The sequence below is a fragment of the Emydura macquarii genome, unplaced genomic scaffold (assembly GCF_026122565.2).
Source record: "Emydura macquarii macquarii isolate MOO-44397 ecotype Brisbane River unplaced genomic scaffold, CSIRO-AGI_Emac_v2 contig_3390, whole genome shotgun sequence".
In the NCBI taxonomy this organism is placed as follows: Eukaryota; Metazoa; Chordata; order Testudines; family Chelidae; genus Emydura; species Emydura macquarii.
Window position 1 is genome coordinate 8682679 of NW_027133527.1, and position 22075 is coordinate 8704753.

Below are 22075 nucleotides of genomic sequence, written 5' to 3' on the forward strand. Positions count from 1 at the left end.
AAATGAGTTCTTGTAAGAGCTGGATTTAATTAACTTGGGCCTGTTTGGATGACATAAGCATTCCAAATCTCGGTTTTAAACTATTTTTTGCTACAATCAGATCATTTTCCGGGCACAAATGATTTCTTATCTTACATTTTAGCCCAGTCAAGTGTGAAAAAACTGGTCTCACACAAATATGTTGAGGCAAATGGGATAAGCTCTGTGAGAGCCATGTTTCTCAGCTGTAGGTATTCCCGTTTCATTTTCTGCCAAAATGCAGGGATGTCTCCCAGTCCCATGCTCTGGATCCTCTGCAACATAGTATTCGTGCAAAGCTCAAAAAGTTTTTCCTTCATGCTTTCTGGAATCCCTGCTTGTTCAATAGAGCTGTCATGAAATGGATTCAAAATCCAGTTTCTGTGGATCTTCATGCTCTTCAACATTAGGAAAATAATGTTCAACATTTGACTCCAAATTTATCAAGTGTTCTTTAATATTTTCTTTCACACCTTCATTCAGAGTGATTTCGTTTTCTTCAAGAATTCTGAGAGTTGTGGAAATGAAACAAAATTTCCACATAAAGCTTGATTTTTCCAGATCCTCAACTTTTTTCTAAAACTTTTTCTTACTTTGTCATGCAAGATAAATATATTTGTGTTGTATCCCTGAAGCTGAAGGTTCAAGTTATTGATTTTATCAACACTGTCACAAAGATAGGCTAATTTGCAAATCCATACTTCATCTTCAAAATGCTGTAAGAATTCAGATTTCATATCTCTGAGAAAGACAGTAACTTTATATCTCAACTTGAACAAGCGATTCAACAACCTTCCATGTGCCAACCACCAAACTTCAGCGTGAAGAAGTACAGTAATATGTTCAGATCCTATGTCATGGCACAGCAATCGGAAAAGACGTGAATTCAGAGCCCGCACTTTTATGAAGTTTACTATTTTCACGGCTGTTCTTAGCATGCTGTTTAAATCTTCATTCAGTTGCTTTGCAGCCAATGCTTGTCTATGGATAATACAATGGTTCCACTTGATTGAAGGATTTATAGTTTTTAAGTGAGCAACAAGACCACTTCGTCAACCTACCATTGCTGCTGCTCTGTCTGTGCATACAGACACATACCAGTCCCATGACAATCCATTTTTTACAATGTGCTCATTAAAGATCTTAAAAATGTCCTCTCCTGTTGTTCTTGTGTCCAATTCTTTGCAGTCATATATTTGTTCCTGTATTCCTTGCTCGTCTTCATCATCAATGTATCTGACAAACACCATCCATTGTGTATAGTTGGATACATCCGTAGATTCATCAAGCTGTAAAGTGAACTGTTTTTTCTGGATGTGAAAAAATCTATTGATTTGTCCTTCAGATCAGGATCTTTTGTTTGAAGGTGCCTTTTCAAAAGGGAAGGCTTCATACAGTGATTAGACAATGTATCACTGCAGATCACACAAAGTGGTAATGGAGGTATACCTCTGTTTGTTGTAAATCCGAAAGCCAGATCACTGGGATCGTAGCTACGTGCTGTATGAACCTGTGAAGATTTTGTACTTTCACTGCTGATACTTTTTTTTTCGAAATCTGATCCTCTGGATCCAACCCTTGTTCCACATTTGTATGGGAACGACTTTCTTCTAAATCTGAAGTCTTTCTTTTTACAAGAAAACGATCCATTTTAACACCCTCACCCTCAGTAAAATTAAAACAGTAACACAAGCCCAGTTACATTCAAACACTAAAAGTGGAAACTACAGCAAACTAGCACATGCTTAAACTCTGAGAAACAGTCTTTTTCCCCTTGACTCCTGGATGACTGTGTTTCTCATAAAGCAGGAGAGTTCTGCAATGCTGTGTGGCTGTGGCAGATCACAAACCCCCCTGCTCTCTCTCCCCTCCTTCCTCCATATTAGGAGCAAAGGTCAACACCGGCTAATCACTATGGCCTGATAGCAGGGGTTACAGTGGTGTTCTCCTCACACAGGTGTGAACTTTTGAGGTATGAGCAGGCACTAGCAGCCCAGAGTGGATAGCAGGGCTCCCTATGGCTGTCCCTAGGGGGGACGGGTGGGCCCCTCAACATTTTTAAACTGGTAAAATCTGGGGCTGTCATAGTTGTCAATGTCACTGCTCAGCTAGAGCAGTGAAATGGACAAGTTTTCTGGGTAGTGAGCCTTGAGCCAGGGAGGGGGGGGTTCTACTTGGGCAAGTTGCAGGTGGCTGCGACCTGGCTGCTAGCCTGGGAGGTGGGTGACTGCCACCCCCTCCGAGGTGGGCAGAGGAGGCTTCCACGCAGGCTGGGACCCAGAGATGTGGGCAGGCAGCTGCTGCCAGTCTTCAAGCCAGGGCCCAGGAGGCTGTCCCTTGGCTCGGAGCTGGGCGTGGGTGGCTGCCACCCAGCTGCGAGCCCAGCTCCCGAGATGCAGGAGGCTGCCCCCAGACTCCGCCTGGGAGCTGGGACCCAGCGGGAGGCGGATAGCTGCCGCCTACCTCCCCCAAGGGGCCTGCCTCCCAGCTGGGAGCTGTGACCTGGTGGGAAGTGGGGGTGGGCTGCTACTGCCTCCCCCAGAAGCTGGGGGTTGCTACCCAGCTGGGAGCTGTGACTGGGTGGGAAGCAAGGGGGGGGCTGCTGTCTGCCTTCCCCAGAAGCCAGGGACTGGGTGGGAAGTGGGCTGCTGCTGCCAGGCTTCCTCAGAAGTCAGCAGCTGCTGCCTGCCTCCCCGTCTCTGTTTTTCCCGAGTACCCCGCCTGTGTCTCACGTCCCCTACCCCCGGTTGAGAGACTGTGATGGAGGTGACGAAGTTCTAAATGAGCTGTATCAAGTTCTCAGGGTGAAGCGCTCCATGAACGCTACTGGTCGTTGTACACACGAGGGCTGAGGGTGGCAGGACGCAGGAATGACAAAGAAAACATCTACGGCCCGGGGGATACGCGGCTGGGGGTGCTGCGCTGGGCACCCACTTCCCCACGGGGGCGGGGAGCCGTGCCACGCGGGGGGTGGGGGGGACACGAGGTCCCCTTGGCAGGCGGCTCACCTCGCTGCCGGGGCGCTGACAGCGATCGGGCTCCCCGGGCAGGCCGGGCCGGTTACGTCAGTGAGGGAGGTGGGGGACGGGACGGGACGGGACGGGGCGCTGCGTTGCCAGGCCGCCGGGCGGTCCGGTCCGGTCCGGTCCGGTCCCCACAACGCGCACACGTCCCACCTCCTCTGCTGCCCGCGGGGCCACACGCACCGGCCAGCGGCGGCCAGGCCGCGGGTGCCGCCGGCAGCGCAGGCCCCGGACAGGACCCGGGTTCGCAGCGCACAAAACCCCACCGTGAGCCCAAGGCGAGGCCGCGCAAACCGGCTCCTGTGACGTGAGCCTCCGCGCCCGAGGGCGCCGCATAGTGGGGCACGCGAGACATTACACGAGTCGCGGCGACCTGGGAGGGTCGTGCGGGGGGGTCCTGATATCACAGGTCCCCGCCCCCTTCGTTCTTCTCGGAGCCGCCGTCTCTGCGCGCTCCCCCTCTGCTCGCAAACGAGGCTCAGCCTTTTCTTCCTTCCAAAGGTACAGGTCACTAACTCAGTGCCTGAAGGAAAAATCCGCTCCGGTTCTCAGGGGGCGACGCCGCTGAGAGGCGAAGCACAAAGCGAATGAAATGAGCTAGGAAGACATCCACAGAGCGCTTCCATCCCGCCGTGGTCTCCACTCTGGCGCTGTACTAGCCACCCTCAGGTCCTTCCTGTCACTGTGTCATGAGGATGCGTAGAGAGTGCTGGACGGGTCGGATTGAGGGTCATACTGCGCCGGCGCAGCAGGACGGACGGATCGGACTGAGGGACATCCCGCGCCGCTGCGCTCCGCACCGAGCAAGGAGGGAGGGAAAGTCCGGACCAGAGACAAAGGGGGGGAGCCGAAGTCGGGAACATCCGGGTCATTCGCCGCCGCCTCAATCCGGGACACGCGCGGGTGCTGCGGCCGCTTACGGTGAGGCCTGGCCGGGCGAGGGCCTGAGGGCGGCGGGGCCGTAGGCGGCACTGGTGACGGAGCCTGTGTGGCAGGGAGCGAGTCCTGGGGGTGTCGGGCTCCGGCTTCTCTTGCTCCCTAAGCCGGCTCCTCAGGGCCCAGCCGCTTCGCCAGCCGCGGTGTGAGGGGGGAGCTGGGCTGGTGCGAGGGCCCAAATACTCGTGTACCACGGCCGGACCCCATCCCATCTGCGCCCAGCGCGGGCCGGGCCTCGGCCTCGGCCTGCAAGCGCTGGGAGGGGCGGGGGATCAGCGTCCCCCCCTTCCCGGCGTCACTTGCACTCGGCGGGCTTCTGGGAGCCCACCTCCCCCACCTTCGGGGACCGGAGCCTGGGCTCTGGCTATCGGAGCCCGGCGTGGGAGGGTCTGGGCAGTTGGCCGGGCCGGGCCGAGTCCCTGCCCCGAGGGGAGCTCTCGGCCGCAAGTGCCTATCGCCCGGGGGTTCTTCGCTCTCGCGGCACTCTAGGGCCGACCTCGGAGATTGGTCCCCGGAGATTTCTAACAGGGAGATGGCTCCTCTCAGCCCCGCTTAGGAACTTAAATTGGTCTCTGCTGCGAAGCATACTAACTATCAGGGCCTGCTGAGGCACCAGCACTACTTACTGAGTGTCGGTACCGCAGCGCTGTGATGCGTTTCTGAGCACTGCCTTGAAAACTCCTGTAGACCTCCTAAAGTTACGTAGCTGAGTAAGGTAATAGGGCTAATCACTGAGAGTCGCTTTTCACTGTTCCATATTGGATAACCCTTGTGTCCGCTATGACGCCCCCTTTTTCTGCTCAGGTCCTGTTAGTAGGGTAGTTTCTTCTGTCAGTCCGGTATTATGCCATTATCCTGGTTGGATCCTCTGCTTAGGTTCTCTCCTGTCTTCACAGAAGCAGAAGATTTTTGCTGTTTGGACAAATTATTCATAGGTGTATTTTCTTTCTGTGCTGATAATTAACTCCTCACATAGGAGGTGTAGGTGTGTAAGGTACTTTCATACTACAGTTCTGCTGTGGGCTAAATAGACGTGTTAAAGGTAACCAAGATGCAAAACAAAAGGGTGATTCTGTAACTATTCCAGGCACCTGCGAGACCTCATTTGGAATATTGTAAGCAGACCTAATTGCTGTACCACAGGAAAGATACTGCTTTGGAGACATTGCATCACAGGGCAACAAACCGATTCCTTAGACCAGACAAGCTGGGTAGCCAGGGAGATCAGTAATGGGATATATTGAGCAATTCATCTTTTGGATGTAGGGTTTGTAGTCAGCCAAAGTAGTTAGGGACAGGTCTTACGTGGTGTTTTTTTGATGTCTTATGTGAAACAAGTTTGTGCATCTTGATTTAGTTCCTAGTGGTTCAATGGCAAACTAATAAAAAAATCAGCACCTTGGTTGGTGCTCTGAGGCAAAGGAGTGAATGGGAAATGAAGGTTGAGCTTTTTTGTTTTCAAGTGGCCTCTACAGGCCTCTTCAGTCTTCGTGACTGCCAGTTCAGTTCCAGTCACCACTAGTAAACTCATCAAGTGTAGAAAAATAATCAGACTTAACAGGATTTACTTCTCATGAGAAAAGAGATGACTTTGGATGTTAAAAAGTGTGAGATAGAATTACTAGAAACTTCTTACACTGCTAATGGTCTCAAAAGCAAGGAGCTATAACTGAAAAATCAGGCATTTCAAGTAAAACTGCTACTTTTAAAGGAAAATAGATAGAGAACAGAATACTAGGGAGGGGAGTTGAAGCCAAGGGGAAACAATGAGACCCTTTAGAAATATTTTTGAGGAGTGGTTTAGTGGAAAAGCAGGGAGGAGATGGGTTTAGGAGATGCTAGATTGGCTTCTCTTGTTGCTAAAGTGTATACCAAAATGATCAATCTATTAATCCTCAGTTTCTAACTCCAACAGTGATCCAGTCTGAGCAGTAAATGCTAGGTAGGCCCTTTCATTGAAGGCACACAACAAAGGGGCATTCACTGGAGGTTAGACAGTCGCTTGCCTTTTCTCCTACTGTACAGTCATAACCTAGGAGATCTGCATTAGTAAATGGCTCTTCTTATATAGTCCTTTAGCTCTGCCATAATTACAGTCAGTGGGTGCACAAGAAATGGCAGGCTTTAGATACTTGTTTTTTATCTTTAGGGGTCATTGAAACGTAGGGCACTGATTCCCAACCTTTTCTCTGCCGTGGCACACCTTGATACCTTTAATTATTTTGAGGCACACCACCATATAGTCTCCAAACGAATCCATGAATATTCATGAGCCAATCCAGAATTCTTCAAGTAGTTTTTCAAAAACTTCCATGGTACACCTGCTCAGGCTTGAAGGCACACCAGTTGGGAAATGCTGATGTAGGGTACTTGATGTGTTGACTAGTCACCAAAAATTACAGCAGCTGTCAAAGCCCTACCTCAAACAAGCATATGATTTCCTAGATTTCTAAATACCTGGAGGAACAAAATGGCAAGTTTCATTACTCATCTGCTTTATTTTTTGTAATGTTCACACTCTAAATACTTAGAGTATTTCATGAGGAAGTTGCTAAGATCCGAAAGGGAGGCTGCTGAAGAATAAGGAAAATAAAGGCTCTAACACTGTTCTTGGCTTGCCTGTGATTCTGAATAAAAAGTGTTTAAAATTAGATGTAACAATTCCCTACAATGCAAATAATACCTTATAAATCTGTGGCATTTTCTGTCTGAGGATTTCAATGTGTTTTATAGCTGTTAATCTTACATCTTTTCATCCCTATGAGGTAGGTGGTCATATCCAGTTTTACAAAAGAGTGAACAGAGGCAGAGATTAAAATAAATGGCCAACTTTAATTGTATTATACATTTTTAATCTATATCACTGATAGCTTAATTTACTGAAACTGAAATGATTTGAAATCTCCAATTTTACTTTGTGTTTACAAATGCTTGTCCAAGTGGAAAGAAATACATGAAGTAAACAATGAAAATCAAGCATTGAAACGTTTAGCCATTTTCACTTCCCAGGGCTTGGTGGTTAGAATACTTAAGCTGCAAACACTGTAGAGGAATATTTAAAATTTTCTATTGGAATTTAAAGAGACAACATGGAAACATTCTGCTCCTCATACATTTTTATAAAACTTCCCCACATCAATTTATGTTGTGGGCCAAACTTGGGTTGTGTCCCTTTAAGTAATTTGCCCAAGGTCATCCATATAGCCTGGGAATAAAGCTCAGATCTAAAGACTCCAGACTTGCACTTTAACCACTAGACAATAATTTTTTGATTTTTGTGTAACAAATATTGTTGTACTTCACTGAGTATGTTTCTATTAAAGGAGCAGAGGAAATACTAACTTGTCTAAAGTCATATTTGGCAGATTTTTGTCTTTATTGAGTTTAAATTTTTTCTGCAAAATCTTCTCAATTTCTTGTTTTTCCATATTTCCAGCTAGTCACTTTGACAGTCTGTAAGCCTTATAAATTAACCTGTAAATAAGGAAATCAGTTTTCTGTCTAGGTTCGTATAATAGCAACACAGTATTTGTAGCCCCATCTGTAGTATTTTTATCATGAGAATGAAATATGTAGTATTTCTTGAGGCGATTTTAAGGTAGAAAACTTGCTATGTGCTATGAAATCCGTGTTCAGGTCTTCAGACTGATTATTCTTTAGCCCAGGTGATAGGTACAGATTGAGTTATTTAAATGAATTCTAGAACTTAAAAGTAAATTCACAGCATGAGGGGCTTTGTGTTTTCTTGTAAAATAATTAGGTCAACTAACAATTAGACTCATTTGAGCTATTTGTGTGCATTAGTAAAATTTTCAAAAGCACCTATGTTGCATTTTTCACAGATCACTTCAGAGCCTAAATCCCATTGAATTTCAATGTAACTTTGGCTCCTAAGTGCCCATGTTCTATTTGAAAATGGGACTTAAGTTTCTAAGTCACTTAGGTGTTTTTGGAAATGTTACCATTTGGCTACTAGACTAAACTGCTGGAGTAGCCTGGTGAGAATCCTGTACTATTTAAGGGCTGTGGTTTATTTTTCCATGTAACACTGATTGAAATTATAGTAATGTAAAAGAAAAATGATTTCTGTGTTGTTATACTTAATATTTGTAAAGCTCTAAATGCTAACTTAATTCTCCACACTACTATGAGAGAAGTCAGAATTATTCCCATTTCTCACATGGGGGCGGGGATAGGTAGAGAGTCAAATGTATTAGGTTGTATAAGTATTTTTTTTTTACCTCAGTGGGATTTTAAGGCCCTTCTCAAGATTAGTTTAAATTAATCTTGAGATATAAACACTTAAAACACTAATATAGATTTAATATTGTGTAGATACCTTTTGAAAGTAGCCTGAATTTATTCTGATTAATATGCTAAACTTGATGAGTCAAATGTCTGTTCCATTGAAATCTGAAGAAAACTTTGTACAGTGTAAGAAGAAATGGTAGACTTGCTAGTCCATTACACAGTGCATAGCTGCTGGATCAGGCAGCTAGGCTACAGAAAGATACACAAGACCTTTACCTTAGCCAAAGATAGTAGCTCGAGATTCAGTGTGTCATTTTGTTGAGAACCTTGTTTAGCAATAACTTGTAGATACTCTCTAGGTTACAGCATTCTGAAAAGCCAGCATATTTCCTCAGATGTACATATGCAGTTTAGGGCTTGTTTACATCTAAAAACGCTATGGGGCACAGCTGTACTGCTGTAGTGCTTCAGCCTAGATGCTGCTTGGAAAGGTTCTTCCATCAGCATAGGTAATGAATCTCCCTGAGAGGCAGTAGCAAAGTCGATGGAAGAATTTTTCCATTAACCTAATGCTGTCTAGATAGGGACTTGAATCGTCTTAAATGCGCCACTCAGGGGTGTGGATTTTTCACACTCCTGATCAATGTAGTTAAACTGACCTAATTTTTTAGTGCAGACCATGCCTTAATCAGTTAACTTCACAAGAGTTATTTGTGTATCTGAGAGCAAAATGTGGCCCTTAATGTTTCTTAAAGGTTACCTCTTTTCTGTATCTCATAACTAGGGATACTCGATTAGGTTGTAAACACAACTAGTTTTCTCAATTTGTATAGTGATAGTATTAGTGTGGACCAGCAGCTACTTACACTGTATCTGTCTGGTAATGAGTCTACAGATCCTTAGTGGTTGAAGAGAAAGAGAGGCTGACTGCACTTAACAGCTTAAAAATGGCCACACTGGGTCAGACCAATGGTCCATCTAGCCCAATATCCTGTCTTTTGACCGTGGCCTGTGCAAATTCTTCAGAGGGAGTGAACAGAACAGGGCAATGTATCAAGCAATCTGTCTCCTGTTGTCCAATCCCAGCTTCTAGCAGTCAGAGGTTTAGGGACTCCCAGAGCATAGGGTTGTGCCGCTGACCCTATTGGCAAATAGCTATCGATGGACATATACTCCAGGAACTTCTTCAATTCTATTTTTTTAACCCAGTTATACTTTTGACCTTTACAACTTCCCCTAGCAATGAGTTGCACTGGGTATTGTGTGAAGAAATAGATCCTTATGTTTGTTTTTAAATTAATTTCACTGGGTGACCCCCTGGCTTGTGTGCCTATGTGAATGGGTAAATAAAACTTTCTTATTCACTTTCTCCATACCATTTATAATTTTCTAGACCTCCTTAGTCATCTCTTTTTTCTAAGATGAAAAGTGCCAGTCTCTCTCATCTTTCCTCATATGGAAGTTGTTCCATACCCTTAATCATTTTTGTTACCCTTCTCTGTATTTTTTTCCAATTCTAATATATCTTTTTTGAGATGGGGTAAGCAGAACTGCATGCAGTACTCCAGGTCTGACTGTATCATGGAATTATGTAGTGGCATTATAATATTTTCTGTCTTACCTCTTTCCAAATGGTTCCTAACATTCAGTTAGCTTTTTTGACTGCTGCTGGAAATGGAGCAGAAACGATCCACAGTGACAACAAGGTCTTTCTTAAGTGGTAGCAGCTAATTTAGACCCCCTCATTTTATATATAGTTGGGATTTTGTTTTCCAATTAGCATCATTTTGCACTTGTCAACATTGAATTTCATCTGCCATTTTCTTACCCAGTTTTGTGAGGTTCCTTTGTAACTCTTTGCAGTCTGCCTACTACAACTTAACTATCTTGAGTGATTTTGTATCCTCTGCAGACTCTGCAGCCGATACACAACTTTCACCATCACTCTCTTTAATGAACTACTGAATATATTATGATGTCAGGTTTCTACTGCACATGTTTCTTGATTCTTACTCGGGGGTTGACCAGTGTTCACCTATAAATGACACTGAATAAATTATTCCTTTTATAGCATGACCGAGAATGTTGTTTTGAAGCAAAGTATTGCTCTCATAAAGTGACTATCTTATTCTGATAGCATCCTTTCCATGAAATCTGTTTTTGCCTTCATGTGCAGCACAAATTATTGGAGGCACATACAGTATTCTTTGAGCACAGTATCTAACTAGCTCCACAAACATTCAGGAATAGTGAAGATCCAGATACATACTTCTACTATATTCATCTAACTTCGTCTGTGTATGAGTGATTAGTTTCGAATTCTAGGGAAAATTAGAGTAACTAAAGAATTCTGGAAACCGTATTATTACTACAGGTATTCACCCTAACCAGAACTCATTATTTCTAGTGAAATTTTAGTTGTGTATAAACATGAATTTAATGGTTAGCTTTCAAGTTGTATTTATGGCATTTCTGGACTATATCCATTCAAGCAAAACTAACTCTGAAACCCAGAAGTAGGATTGAATGGAAAATATGTTGTGAAATATCATTGAATGTGTTAATGTGTGAGTGTGTTTCTTCAAAGTCTAATTTGATGCTCCTACACAAGACTTGTATGAAGAAGGTGTCAGATCTCTATGGGCCTTCTTTGTGTTGCTGAAGTGGAAAATATTAAAATTTTGAAGGTTACAAATTTCCAATTTAAACAGGGCCTGGGAAGATAACATGAGCCATTATGAAGCTTTAAAATGAAGACTTCTATAAATTGGAATTAAAATGCTTTGCAATAATAAACTTAATGAACATTTCAAATTCTACAATCTAACAGTCTGGGTATTAATTTAACAGGAAAAAGTAGTTATAAGCCCTTTATAGATTACATGTATTTAGATGTATTTAGACAAGAGGCAATTATTATCTCGTTAGTCTTGTAAGACTGCACTGAAAGAGAACTGTTGGGAACTCTCTGATCATCATACAGATTTATGTATTTACACAAAGAAAACTAAACTTATTGGCCTGAGATGCTGAGTACTAACTTTTTAGGTGCCGAGTACCTGCAATTTTTTTAAGCTGGGGGGATTAAAACTTTTGTGAGGAGATTCTATCAGCTTCTTACCACCCATTTAATAAACTAACTTGTGGGTACCAGTGTAATTACAATGTAACTAACTTTTTGGGTACCAATGTAATTGTCTAAAATAAACTACCTTCTTTTCTTGCTTTATCATTGCTTTAGTTTTGTCCCCTCTTGAATTTTGTGTAAAGCTTTCTTCTCTCCCCATTCTCTTATTGTGTGTCACTCCTTCCTCTTGCAACCATGGATCTCTGTTTTTCTCTCCTTTTCTCTGGGATTGAGGTCTGAGATTTTTTTGGCACACTTTGCAGTTGTGTCCTTGATTCCATGGAGTTATCCTGCTTCTAAAAGCCTGTGCTGCTTCCAGAAAGACACAACTAAGTTTTGCTTTCAAGTCCAGAGAATTGAAATGCCACCATGGGCCAGCTATCTTGTGTCCCTGCCAGCCTCTTTCATCTGTACTCCTGTTTCTGCCAACTATTACCTGGTGGTCACTAAACTGATGCCATCTTGATAAGGTTTGAAATCTTAGTTGCTCCTGCGCAGAATAGTTTGTGCCCCAGGGAGCAGCTTACCGACTAAATAGGGTGGTGATTTTTCATTCTGCTGCTGCTGCTTTCTGTTTTGCTGGTAGAGAAGCTTAGAATGCAGGATCAGCAGCATAGATGTCCTCCTTTGCAGGTGAGTGTCACATTGGTCTCATTAGGGAGACAGAATATTGGCTCTCAAAATTTAAATCCTTATTCTTCCTGAACCCTTTTCTTACTACTGGCAGTGTAGTATATTTGTTAAACTACTACAGAATTCCCTTTGCCATCGTAATTCAAATATGAAACACAAGGTGGAGGTAGTATTCAAGGATTTAGTCCAAGTCTAGTACCTTAAGAGGCTTGTTGACATGGGGAAATTTAGTGGTATAACCTATACTGGTATAGATTATGCCTGTAATGCCAGTAAACATCCCTGTGTAGAGAAGCTGATCTTAATGCTCTTCCATTTGTAACAGAATTTACATACCGTGTAGAGACTTAAAAAGTGATAGTTTGCTAATCAATCTAATGTTTAAAAAAAGGGAGTGGGGGGACAGGAGTCTGAAGTGTATTCATCACTGCATGATTAACTTAAGGGGTTCTATTTGCCCTAACTGGCAACTGTTTGTGTTTTACAGGGATTTTGAATATGTCTGGGATAGCCCTCAGCAGACTTGCACAGGAGAGGAAAGCTTGGAGAAAAGACCATCCATTTGTAAGTACAACAGTACTTTCAAATGGTTTATTTCTGCAACTTCACACTGAACTTGGGTTGTTTTTGGTGACCTTTTTTTAATGTGAAATGGAGCTATAAAGCAGCTGCTGAAAAATCATCCTCTGATGCATAAAGAAATATCAAACAAGCCAATGGAAGTAGAGAGGAATTACGTTGTACAGATATGTTTTGTTGCTGCAGTAGCATTAAATGTACTTTCTGAAGTCTTACTTTGTTTGGGTTTCTGTTTTAATTCAGGGATTTGTAGCAGTACCTACAAAAAATCCAGATGGCACGATGAATCTCATGAATTGGGAATGTGCTATTCCAGGAAAGAAAGGGGTAAGACTTACTGTCAATTTAGTTTTCAGCATGGGAGATAGATGTTAACATAAGCTTTTGACAGATATAAACTATGAACAACTTTAGAGTGCAGTTTATGAAATACAGTTTAACATGTGTCCAGTTTTAATCAAATTCCAGAAGTACTTTGGAAGCTACATGGAATAGGAACAGCCATATTAGATCAGACCCAAGGTCAGTCTAGTTCAGTGTCCCGTGTGCGACAGTGGCCAGTACCAGATGCTTCAGAGGAAGGTGCAAATACCTTACCGTAATCAAATGGGGATAATCTCCCCCTTTTCCTCCTACATAGTGTCAACATATAACCTTTAATAGTTGGATTGGGTTAGCCCTGAAACATAAGGATTAATACTCCTTTAAAATATTGTCATTAATTACTATGGATATTCTCTTACCTAATGAATGTTCAAACCTTTTTTGAATCTTGCTAAAATCTTGGGTTCAGTGACGTTCTGTGGCATGACTTCCACAGTTTTAATTAAAAGTTGTATGAAAGTGTTTCCTTTTAACAATTCTGAATTTTCCAACTTTTTAATTTCATTGAGTGTGTCCTTGTATTTGGGTAATGAGAGAGGGAGCTTCTGCTCTCCCTCTCGCATCTGCCTTATCTATGTATTTTTATTTGATGTTTTTATGTCCCTCTTATTCATCTCCTTTCTAAGGTAAACAATCCCAATCTTTTCAGTCTCTCTTCATAGTTTTTCCTTATCCTTGATCATTCTCATCACTCTTTGCAGAACGTCTGTTAATTCTACAGTATCCTTTCTGAGATGGGGTGATCGATCAGTACTTTACAGAGTATTTCAGGTGAAACAGCACCATCGATTTAAGTTCAATAGCAAAAAACTTAACGTACAGTGAAGATTGCTTGATTATATGTCATCCCCTTGCAGAACACAGAGTGGAACAAAAGTCAAAATTTATGAAAACCAGGAAATGTACATTTTAAGGTAGCCCAGGGAACCTTAATTCTACTCTCTTTAGCAATGTCCCAGGGTGCCCGTTAACAAATATACTTTACTCTGTCAACCCCACAGTTGTTGAAATATACATGATCTTGAACTTTTTTCAACCCATTCACTCTCACCACCAGGATTCCATCTAACACTGAAAGGACCAAAAAAAGGAGTTGGGAGAGCTTGCCCACCCCACTTCCCCTCTTTTTTTCTTTGGAGCTGGCAGTATCCGATAGGAATTTGGATATGCTTTAGGTACAGCCAGTGTGTTAGGTGTATGTACACTAAATGGAGGAGGCAGCAGTAGGGCTGCCTAGTAAAGGTCTGTTTGTGTTTTGAAGACTTGCGTGAATTACTTTGAAGTGTGTGACAGCTGTGATTATGATACAAAATCTATATGTTGCATCCTCAGATGTGTGTGAGCAAGGGGAAGAGTTGCATGTGTACCTTTTGCATGTGTGAAGAGTTGCATGTGTATCATGATCCAACATGCATCAGTTTAGTATAAAACTGTACATTATTTAATTAGTAGGGCATGGGGTTTTATTTCCAGGGTATTGTTAGTAGCAAGCTGGGATATGAGAGCAGTCTAAACATTTATTATCTGCTTGCATCCCATGGGGTCAGTGTCAGGTGTAGCTGTATTGGAAGATGGAGGCAGTAGTTAGCTCTGCTTGGTAGAAGTGTGTTTGGGAGAATTGTGGATTACTTTGATGTTTGAGAGAGTTGTGATCTGTTTTCTACCCTCTTGTGTGTGAGGAAAGGGAAGAGTGTATAGGTACCTTCAGGATGCAGTATGCATCATTTCTATGTTGAATTGTGTAGGTTGTCAGTAGCAAGGCATAAGACTTTTATTACAAAGGATGTTGTCAGTAGTGAGGTGGAATGAGAGGATTCTAATGTTTTAGTGATGGTTAAATGAAAGTGTAAGTTAAGATGGTAACCTGAGGTTAAGTGTAAGTAACTTTTAAAAGGCTGTGAAATGGTTCTTAAATTATACACGAGTGGTATTCTTTCTAGGGTGTTGGCCAAGTGTGTGAGTGTACAACAGGATCTGGAACCTTTGGAATCTTACAGTGCTAAGGGCCAGTGTGAATATGTACACATTGAGGCATTGCTCAAAGAGGGCAGAAGAAAGGTGGCATGGGCAATCTTTCCCCCCCTCCCTTTTTATCTTTTAATAGAGTTAGGTGCAATCCTGTGGGTGAGAGTGACTGAGTTGTGAAAAGAGGCAAAGAGCTTGTATATTTCAGCAACTGGGCTTGGCAGAGTACAGGTATATATGTTAACGGGCCCTATTGGGCTATTGGTGAAAGAGAGCATGGACAACCTTTCTTTAACTCAGCCTTTTGCAAGGGGATATCTTAAACTACTGTAACTCTGCGATAATGTCCTTTTTTGCCATTGACTTTTTTCTAGTTTTTTATCAGGAAAAGATACTTTGGTAGGAGTTAATAGTCACTTAAGCAGTTTGCATAAGAGCTGCGCCCGCCAGCCATGCCCCCCCCAACACACATCACACCACCAGCCTTGCTCAGGCACATCTCCCTGTCCATGCCCCTGACCCATTTGCTGTCTTTCCTGCCCTTCCCCCCCAGTAAGCAGGAAATGCATCTCCCTGGAGTCCTTGTCACCTGATAAACAGATGTTTCTGTTTCCATTACTTCCCTCTGCCTATAACCTGATTCCCATGCAGTTACAGTGGAATGTTGTTCCTAGTCATGTTTCAAAATGGTTGAAGGGATGGAGTTTGTTGCGGGGCCAGCAAGAGGAAATCAGACAAGTTTGCTGTTCTGAACTACTGATAATCTTATGTTTGAGAGGAAGATCCACTGACTCCTGTCCAATGGATATGGCCCATCTTGAGAAACAGTGAGGTGTCCAAGATTGTAATGTTTCTATGTCAGACAACATACATTTTTCTGGTCAGCCATGAACCTCCAGTTTCTGATTTAATATTTTTCCAGCGCTTATCAATAGTTTTTTATATCGTCATTGTAACAATTATTCAGACACTCAGCCAAATCAGAGAATACTATCACAGTTCCTGGATGCAAATCTCAGAGGTCCAAATCTGTTCTCATACATTCTGTGAGATGCATGCAGGAGCAAGGCCTAGATAATTTTCACCTTAGTGAATCAACACAATGTTGAATAGAGCACAACCTCTAAAATCACCGGTTAAATGCTGCAGAGTGGGCAAAACATGATGCCAACATAAGCCACCTCTCCACCCAAATCAGCTGGTAGTCAGCAATCCCCATCTCGTGGTGCACTCATTGCTGTCCTGCGGACTTCTGCAAGCTTGTGATCCAAGAATCATGCAGAATCCACCCTGGGAGCACACATTTCTTTCCCCTCAGTGGTCAAGGTATCTGCACTGTCCGTTCTAAACCTGCACACTGCATGTTTTTGGAAACCACATTAATCTGTGCTAAGACTAGGAAGGAGCCACTTCTGCCCCCACCCCATCTGTCTCCCAGAGGTTAGTAAAATAGACTTTTTTCTCAAACCAGTCCAAGGCTTGCCTCTCACCCCTCCTCCCCCCCAAAGTTTTTTGCCTCCAACTTTTCCCCACCTGATATAACAAAAATTGTGGTTAGACTGGCTGCTGCCTATTCTGCTGTGTACACAGTAAACTTCCCAATAAAATAAAAACACAGAATTTTTTTGGACTGGCAGGGACCTTGAGAGGTCTTCTAGTCCAGTCCTCTGCACTCAAGGCAGGACTAAGTTTTATCTAGACCATCCCAGACAGGTTTGTCCAACCTGCTCTTAAAAATCTCCAGTGACAGAGATTCCACAACCTCCCTAGGCAATTTATTCCAATGCTTAATTACTCTGACAGTTAAGAAGTTTTCATAATGACCAACCTAAACAGCCCTTGCTGCAATTTAAGCCCATTGCTGCTTGTCCTGTCCTCCGAGGTTAAGGAGAAGAATTTTTCTCCCTCCTCCTTGTAACAACCTTTTATGTACTGGCATGGCTCCCAGAGCCCTGTACTAGGAAAGAGTACTGTGGAAAGGGATCTGGGGGTCAGAGTGGATCAAGCTAAATATGAGTCAACATTGTAACACTGTTGCTAACAAAGCAAACATGATTCTGGGATGTAGTAGCAGGAGTGTTGTAAGCAAGACATGAGAAGTAATTCTTCCGTTCTACTCTGTACTGATAAGGCTTCCAGTTCTGGCACCACATTGCAGGAAAGATATGGATAAATTGGAGAAAGTCCACAGAAGAGCAACAAAAAAAGGTCAAAGATCTAGAAAACATGACATATGAGGGAAGATTGAAAAAATTGGGTTTAGTTAGTCTGGAGAATATTGTATTGTAACAGACAGTTTGTAGGAAGCAACAAAGATTTAATAACTCATTGCACAGGTATACAAAAGTCGTGATTGGAAACATCCATGGCAGGATGTTTATCACGGGCAGTGGTGTTCGCACAGTCTCTTGAACGATTCAGGCCAGCATAAGGTGGTTGCATGGAAATCCACTCACATTTTTTTTTCTTTATTGGCACATGTATAACATAATATTTCCAGAATGCACATCTACGCAAGCAAAAAAACCCATTCTCTTAAATACTGTTCAGAATTTGGGGCCCTCAAAGGCTTAATGGGTGCCATGCAATACCTTGTATAAAAATGGACTGAGGTCATTTTGATCCACATCACAGCATACATCTTTAGCTCTCTGCGCACACAACCCCCTCCCAACAAACAAACAAACAAAAAACCACCCACCACCATCTAGAAACATTTAGAAGAACTGTTAGATTTTTTTTTTTTTAGGGCTTGTATCTCTGGAACCCCTGGTTCAAATGACCCCAAATTTGGGTCACTCACTTCTGCACTCCCATGAGGCATAAAAAAATTTCAAGAAAAGCCATTCAAGCGTATGGATTTTAGAGCACTGAAAAGCATGATCCTCTATACAGGGATGATGGATGGAAAGGGCCCCTCTACACATCCTCTCCAGGGCAGGAGGCTCTGAAAGGTGTGAACCATTCATATCAATATGACATTGTCAGTTGAATGGGAACACCCATTGAGATGAATACAACCTGAAACAATAGGTGTGAGGCCAGGTCTACGCTACAAATGTACATTGGTATAACTAGAGCCCTGCAAATCTGCAGATATCCGCTTTATATCCCCGGACCATTTCTTGTGGATTGTGGTTGGATGGTCACAGAGGTCAGGACCCCTGTGACTTCTGGGGCAGGGCGGAGCAGCTGCCAGCTAGGGGTTCAGTGAACAGCTGATCAGCTCTTAGGCTGTTGGCAGGGCTCATCAGCTGTTAGGCGGGAGGGCGGGGCTTATCTGATGATGGGCTGCTGGTTCCAAAACAGTTGATGGGTGGATGCAGGTAAATCTAAAAAAGGGAGAGCAGGTTGTGGGTGGGGTGAAAGTTTATTCCTGCAGATGCCGATCCACATATTTGTATCCGCGCAGGGCTCTCGGTATAACTACATTGCTACATTACCGAATCCACATCCCTGAGTGACACAATTATATTGACCTAACCCCTGATGTAGAGAGCACTGTGTCAACACGAGGACTTCTTTCGTCAACGTAGCTACCACCTCTGGTGGTGATGAATTAACTGTGCCAAAGGGAGAAGCTCTCTCAGGTAGTAGTGTTGTTGCTGCAGCACATTAAGTGTAGACCTATAAAGTGCTCCATTCATCTCAGTGGCTGTTCTTAGCCCCCTCCAGAGTGCTTTAGAGATTGTGATGCATGAAGGGTGCCTGTTCTCAGCTCCTCATCCAAAGGAACAAACCTTCCCCAGATTCAGTCTCACATGGGGGGTAGGGAGTGGGCCTGAGACCCTCCCAAAAGGGCAAACACTCCAGAATCCAGCTTACATGGGGGAATCTTGAACACCTGTAAATGGGCACAGGCCCCTAGATCCTGGCACACACTTGGAGACAGCCAGTAAGAGGCGCAGACACCACGAGAGGGGCAAGGCCCACCATAATCCAGCTCCTGGGGGAGGCAGGGAAGAGGTCCGAGACCTCCCAATTGGGACAAGAATCTCCCAGATCTGGGCAAACATGGGAGGGGAGAATGTGGAGCTGACAGATGCCGCCTATCCCTGTTCTCCCCCAGTTTCCTAGCCACTCACTCTCATGTGCCTTTCCCAGTGCCCTATGCTTCCACTTCCCCCTTTCCTACTACCCCTCTCCATTTATTCCTTTCCACATCACACCTTGCCACAGCCCTAATACCTCATCCTTCCTAGGAAGCATTCACATGTTTAATTTTTCTTCCCAAAAGACTTTGATTACATTCCTTCCAAACCAAAATTATCTCTCATTGCTCTCAAATTGTAGCAATCTCCAGCTACTCAGCAAAACTTTTTGTCTCAGGTGGGGGCTTGTGTTTATTTTAACCTTAGTTATGTTAATTGGAGGATGAGTGCACAGCCATCAATTTTAGTAAGGTCTGTAATTCATCCAGTCATTAGTCGTCCGTTTAATAGTACAAGGCAACAGAAGGAAATTTTATTTTATTTTTTTGGAAGGTTAACTCAGGAACCCCTTGGTCATATGGCATCAAGTTTGGATCACTAACACTACTCCACAACCCTGTAAGGCACACCAAATTTCAAAGCAGTATGAGTAACGGTTCAGATTTTAGAGCACTTACAAGAGTCAAACTTTAAAGCAGGGGTTCTCAAACTTTTCTTGCTGGGACCCCCTTTGAAAATGTTTCAGGCTGTGACGACTCCCACCACAAAAGCGATGACCCCGACCCCCAGCCATGCCATCCTTACTGGCATGCATGGAGGCTGAAAGCTCACAATACCCTCCTTCCCCCACCCCCCAATAATAACCTTGTGACCCCCTGAGGTGTCATGACCTCCCAGTTTGAGAACCCCTGCTTTAAAGCATATTATAATGGCAGGAATGTAAACCCTCTAGCTATTTTCTGTATCTGTACATGCACACTGTAAAAACGTACATTTTCTGAAACGTTGTTTGAATCCCCTAAAGATTTACTGGGTGCCATGCACCACCTTGGATAAAACTTCATAGGTTGAGACCATTTTGGCCTATGTTGTATCAATAGTTTGATCTCTAGCTCTGCATGAAAAAAAACCCATCTAGAAACTTTTTGAAAAGTGGTGGGTTTTTTTCAGGGATTTTATCACTGCAACTCCTAGCTCAAATGACCCCAGATTTGGGTCACTAACCCTCTGGAGGCACGCCAAATTTCAGAGGAATCTGACTTAGTGTGTTGTTTTTAGAGGACTAGGTCACACTTTAAACAGAAGCTGGGAAGCAACCTTAACTATAGTGTTGCCATGCCACTGTAATAGTCATTATATATGTTTTATTCTCCATCCCATTCCTTAGGCATCTTATTCTTGCTTTTGCCTTTTTGACTGTAAGTGCATATTGTGCAGAGGTCTTCATTATGTATAATGATGCACAGGACTATTTAGAATCCTGGAAAGTGTATGAGTAATTTATTCTCTTCTCCTCCATTGTGTATTCTTTATATTTATTGATCTAGAACTTCATTTACCATCACGTTGCCCATTCATCTACTTGTTTAGATATCTCTGAAGTTTTTTGTATTCCTCTAATCCTGACTAACCAAAATAAATGTCATCTGCAAATTTTGCTACCTCATTACTTGTCCTCTTTCAGATAATTAATAAATATATTTGAACATGAGACCTAGTACGGAATCCTGAATCACTCTGCTGTTAATGACTAATATCTCTTTTGAGTAACTTGAGCATTTGGGCAACTTCCTCAGTGTTACTTTGCAATCAAATTGACATCTGGTTTTCCTTGGTATGAATTTCTAAACTTGCAAACCTCAAATTCGTTCTTAGTTCTTGTATAAAAATATACAAACTAGAAGGAGAATCTTTCATTTCAGTGCATGAGATTTGCCAACTTAATACATAAAAAGTCATCCAAAATAAGAGAACCACCTGTTACAGCAGACAAAAGTTACACTCAAAAGTTAAGTTGACCCAGCTAAGTTGCTCAAGTATGTGGAAAAATCCACGTCCCTGAGCAATGTAGTTGGGGTGACCTAACCCCCAGTGTAGACAGTGCTAGGTTGATGAAGGAATTTTTCCATTAACCTAAGTACCCCCTCAGGGAGGTGAATTAACTGTGCTGACAGGAGAACACCTGTCCATTACTGTAGCGAGCATCTACACTGAATCACTACAGCAGCTTGTGGTGCTGTAGCATTTCAAGTGTAGACAAGCCCAGAGCACCTTCTCAAGCATAGTTAGGCCCTCGCTAGACTGAGTAATATTAAAATGCCTTTCTAGCTTTTACGGTTTGTCCTTGAATTCCTTTCTTGATATTCTTTTCTTCTCTTTAGATCAAACTTCACAATGGAAACAATTAATATTCTGTTTGTATCTTGTACCCTGTTTCCCTCCACTGTCTGTCAGATATCTGTCTTTTGAGTGCGAGCTCTTGAGGACGGGTTGGGTTGCTTATATGTTTGTATGACATATAGCACCATAAGGTTTTAAACCTTATTGATGGCCATACGCATATCTGCACTTAAATAATAGTGTGTCCCCAGTGAAATTCAGATGTATTCATACTAGATGCTTTCATATACTTATTGGCAAACTGAAGTGTTTATAAAGTTTATTAAGTGGCAGAGCAAGTTTTAGGTTTTTTCAGTCAGTGCCTTCTCTATATATGATAGTTACTTGACCATATCTGTATGTCACTACTTGCCTTGTTCATGTACATGGACTCAACAGGTACACAGGTGCAGTTGTGAGATATTACTGCAATACTAAAAACTGACTTGTACTCTTAAACATCTTATGAGTCTCTGACTCTTAAATACAAATGCCCAAACATAGCTCACCATGTGAACTCATTAATTAAATAAATTGCCGCTAGTAAGAAGAAAGATGTCTTTCTGGCAAGTGACTAGAGTTCTGTATTGGCTACTCTTCTTTATGGTAATGTACATAGCAACCAACCACAAACAAATTTTGGGATTTCTTACAAACTAGATATGCAAATCTCTCACTTCAGTGCTCAGATATCCTGATGGGTGATGTTATAAAACCTAGATAATGATTGAATGATGCAGCTGTTCAGCAAATGACAGAACTCTGCGTAATGATCCAGGTCAGAAACTGACAAATGCTATATCTGAATCTGTAGGGAGAAGTTAGAGGCAGAGTACATGTGCCAAAAT

At 42.9% G+C, this 22075-nt stretch overlaps 1 protein-coding gene across 1 annotated transcript in view; it reads left to right on the forward strand.

Moving 5' to 3' along the window:
• The first annotated feature begins 3571 nt into the window (after positions 1 to 3571).
• Positions 3572 to 22075, forward strand: part of UBE2I (ubiquitin conjugating enzyme E2 I) — a 35456-nt gene continuing 16952 nt past the window's right edge. Inside the window, exons 1-3 of the mRNA XM_067534099.1 lie at positions 3572 to 3962; positions 12476 to 12552; positions 12811 to 12894. Of these exons, the coding sequence (XP_067390200.1) occupies positions 3731 to 3962; positions 12476 to 12552; positions 12811 to 12894 (393 nt within the window). The 5' untranslated portion in view covers positions 3572 to 3730. The remainder of the gene's footprint in view (positions 3963 to 12475; positions 12553 to 12810; positions 12895 to 22075) is intronic.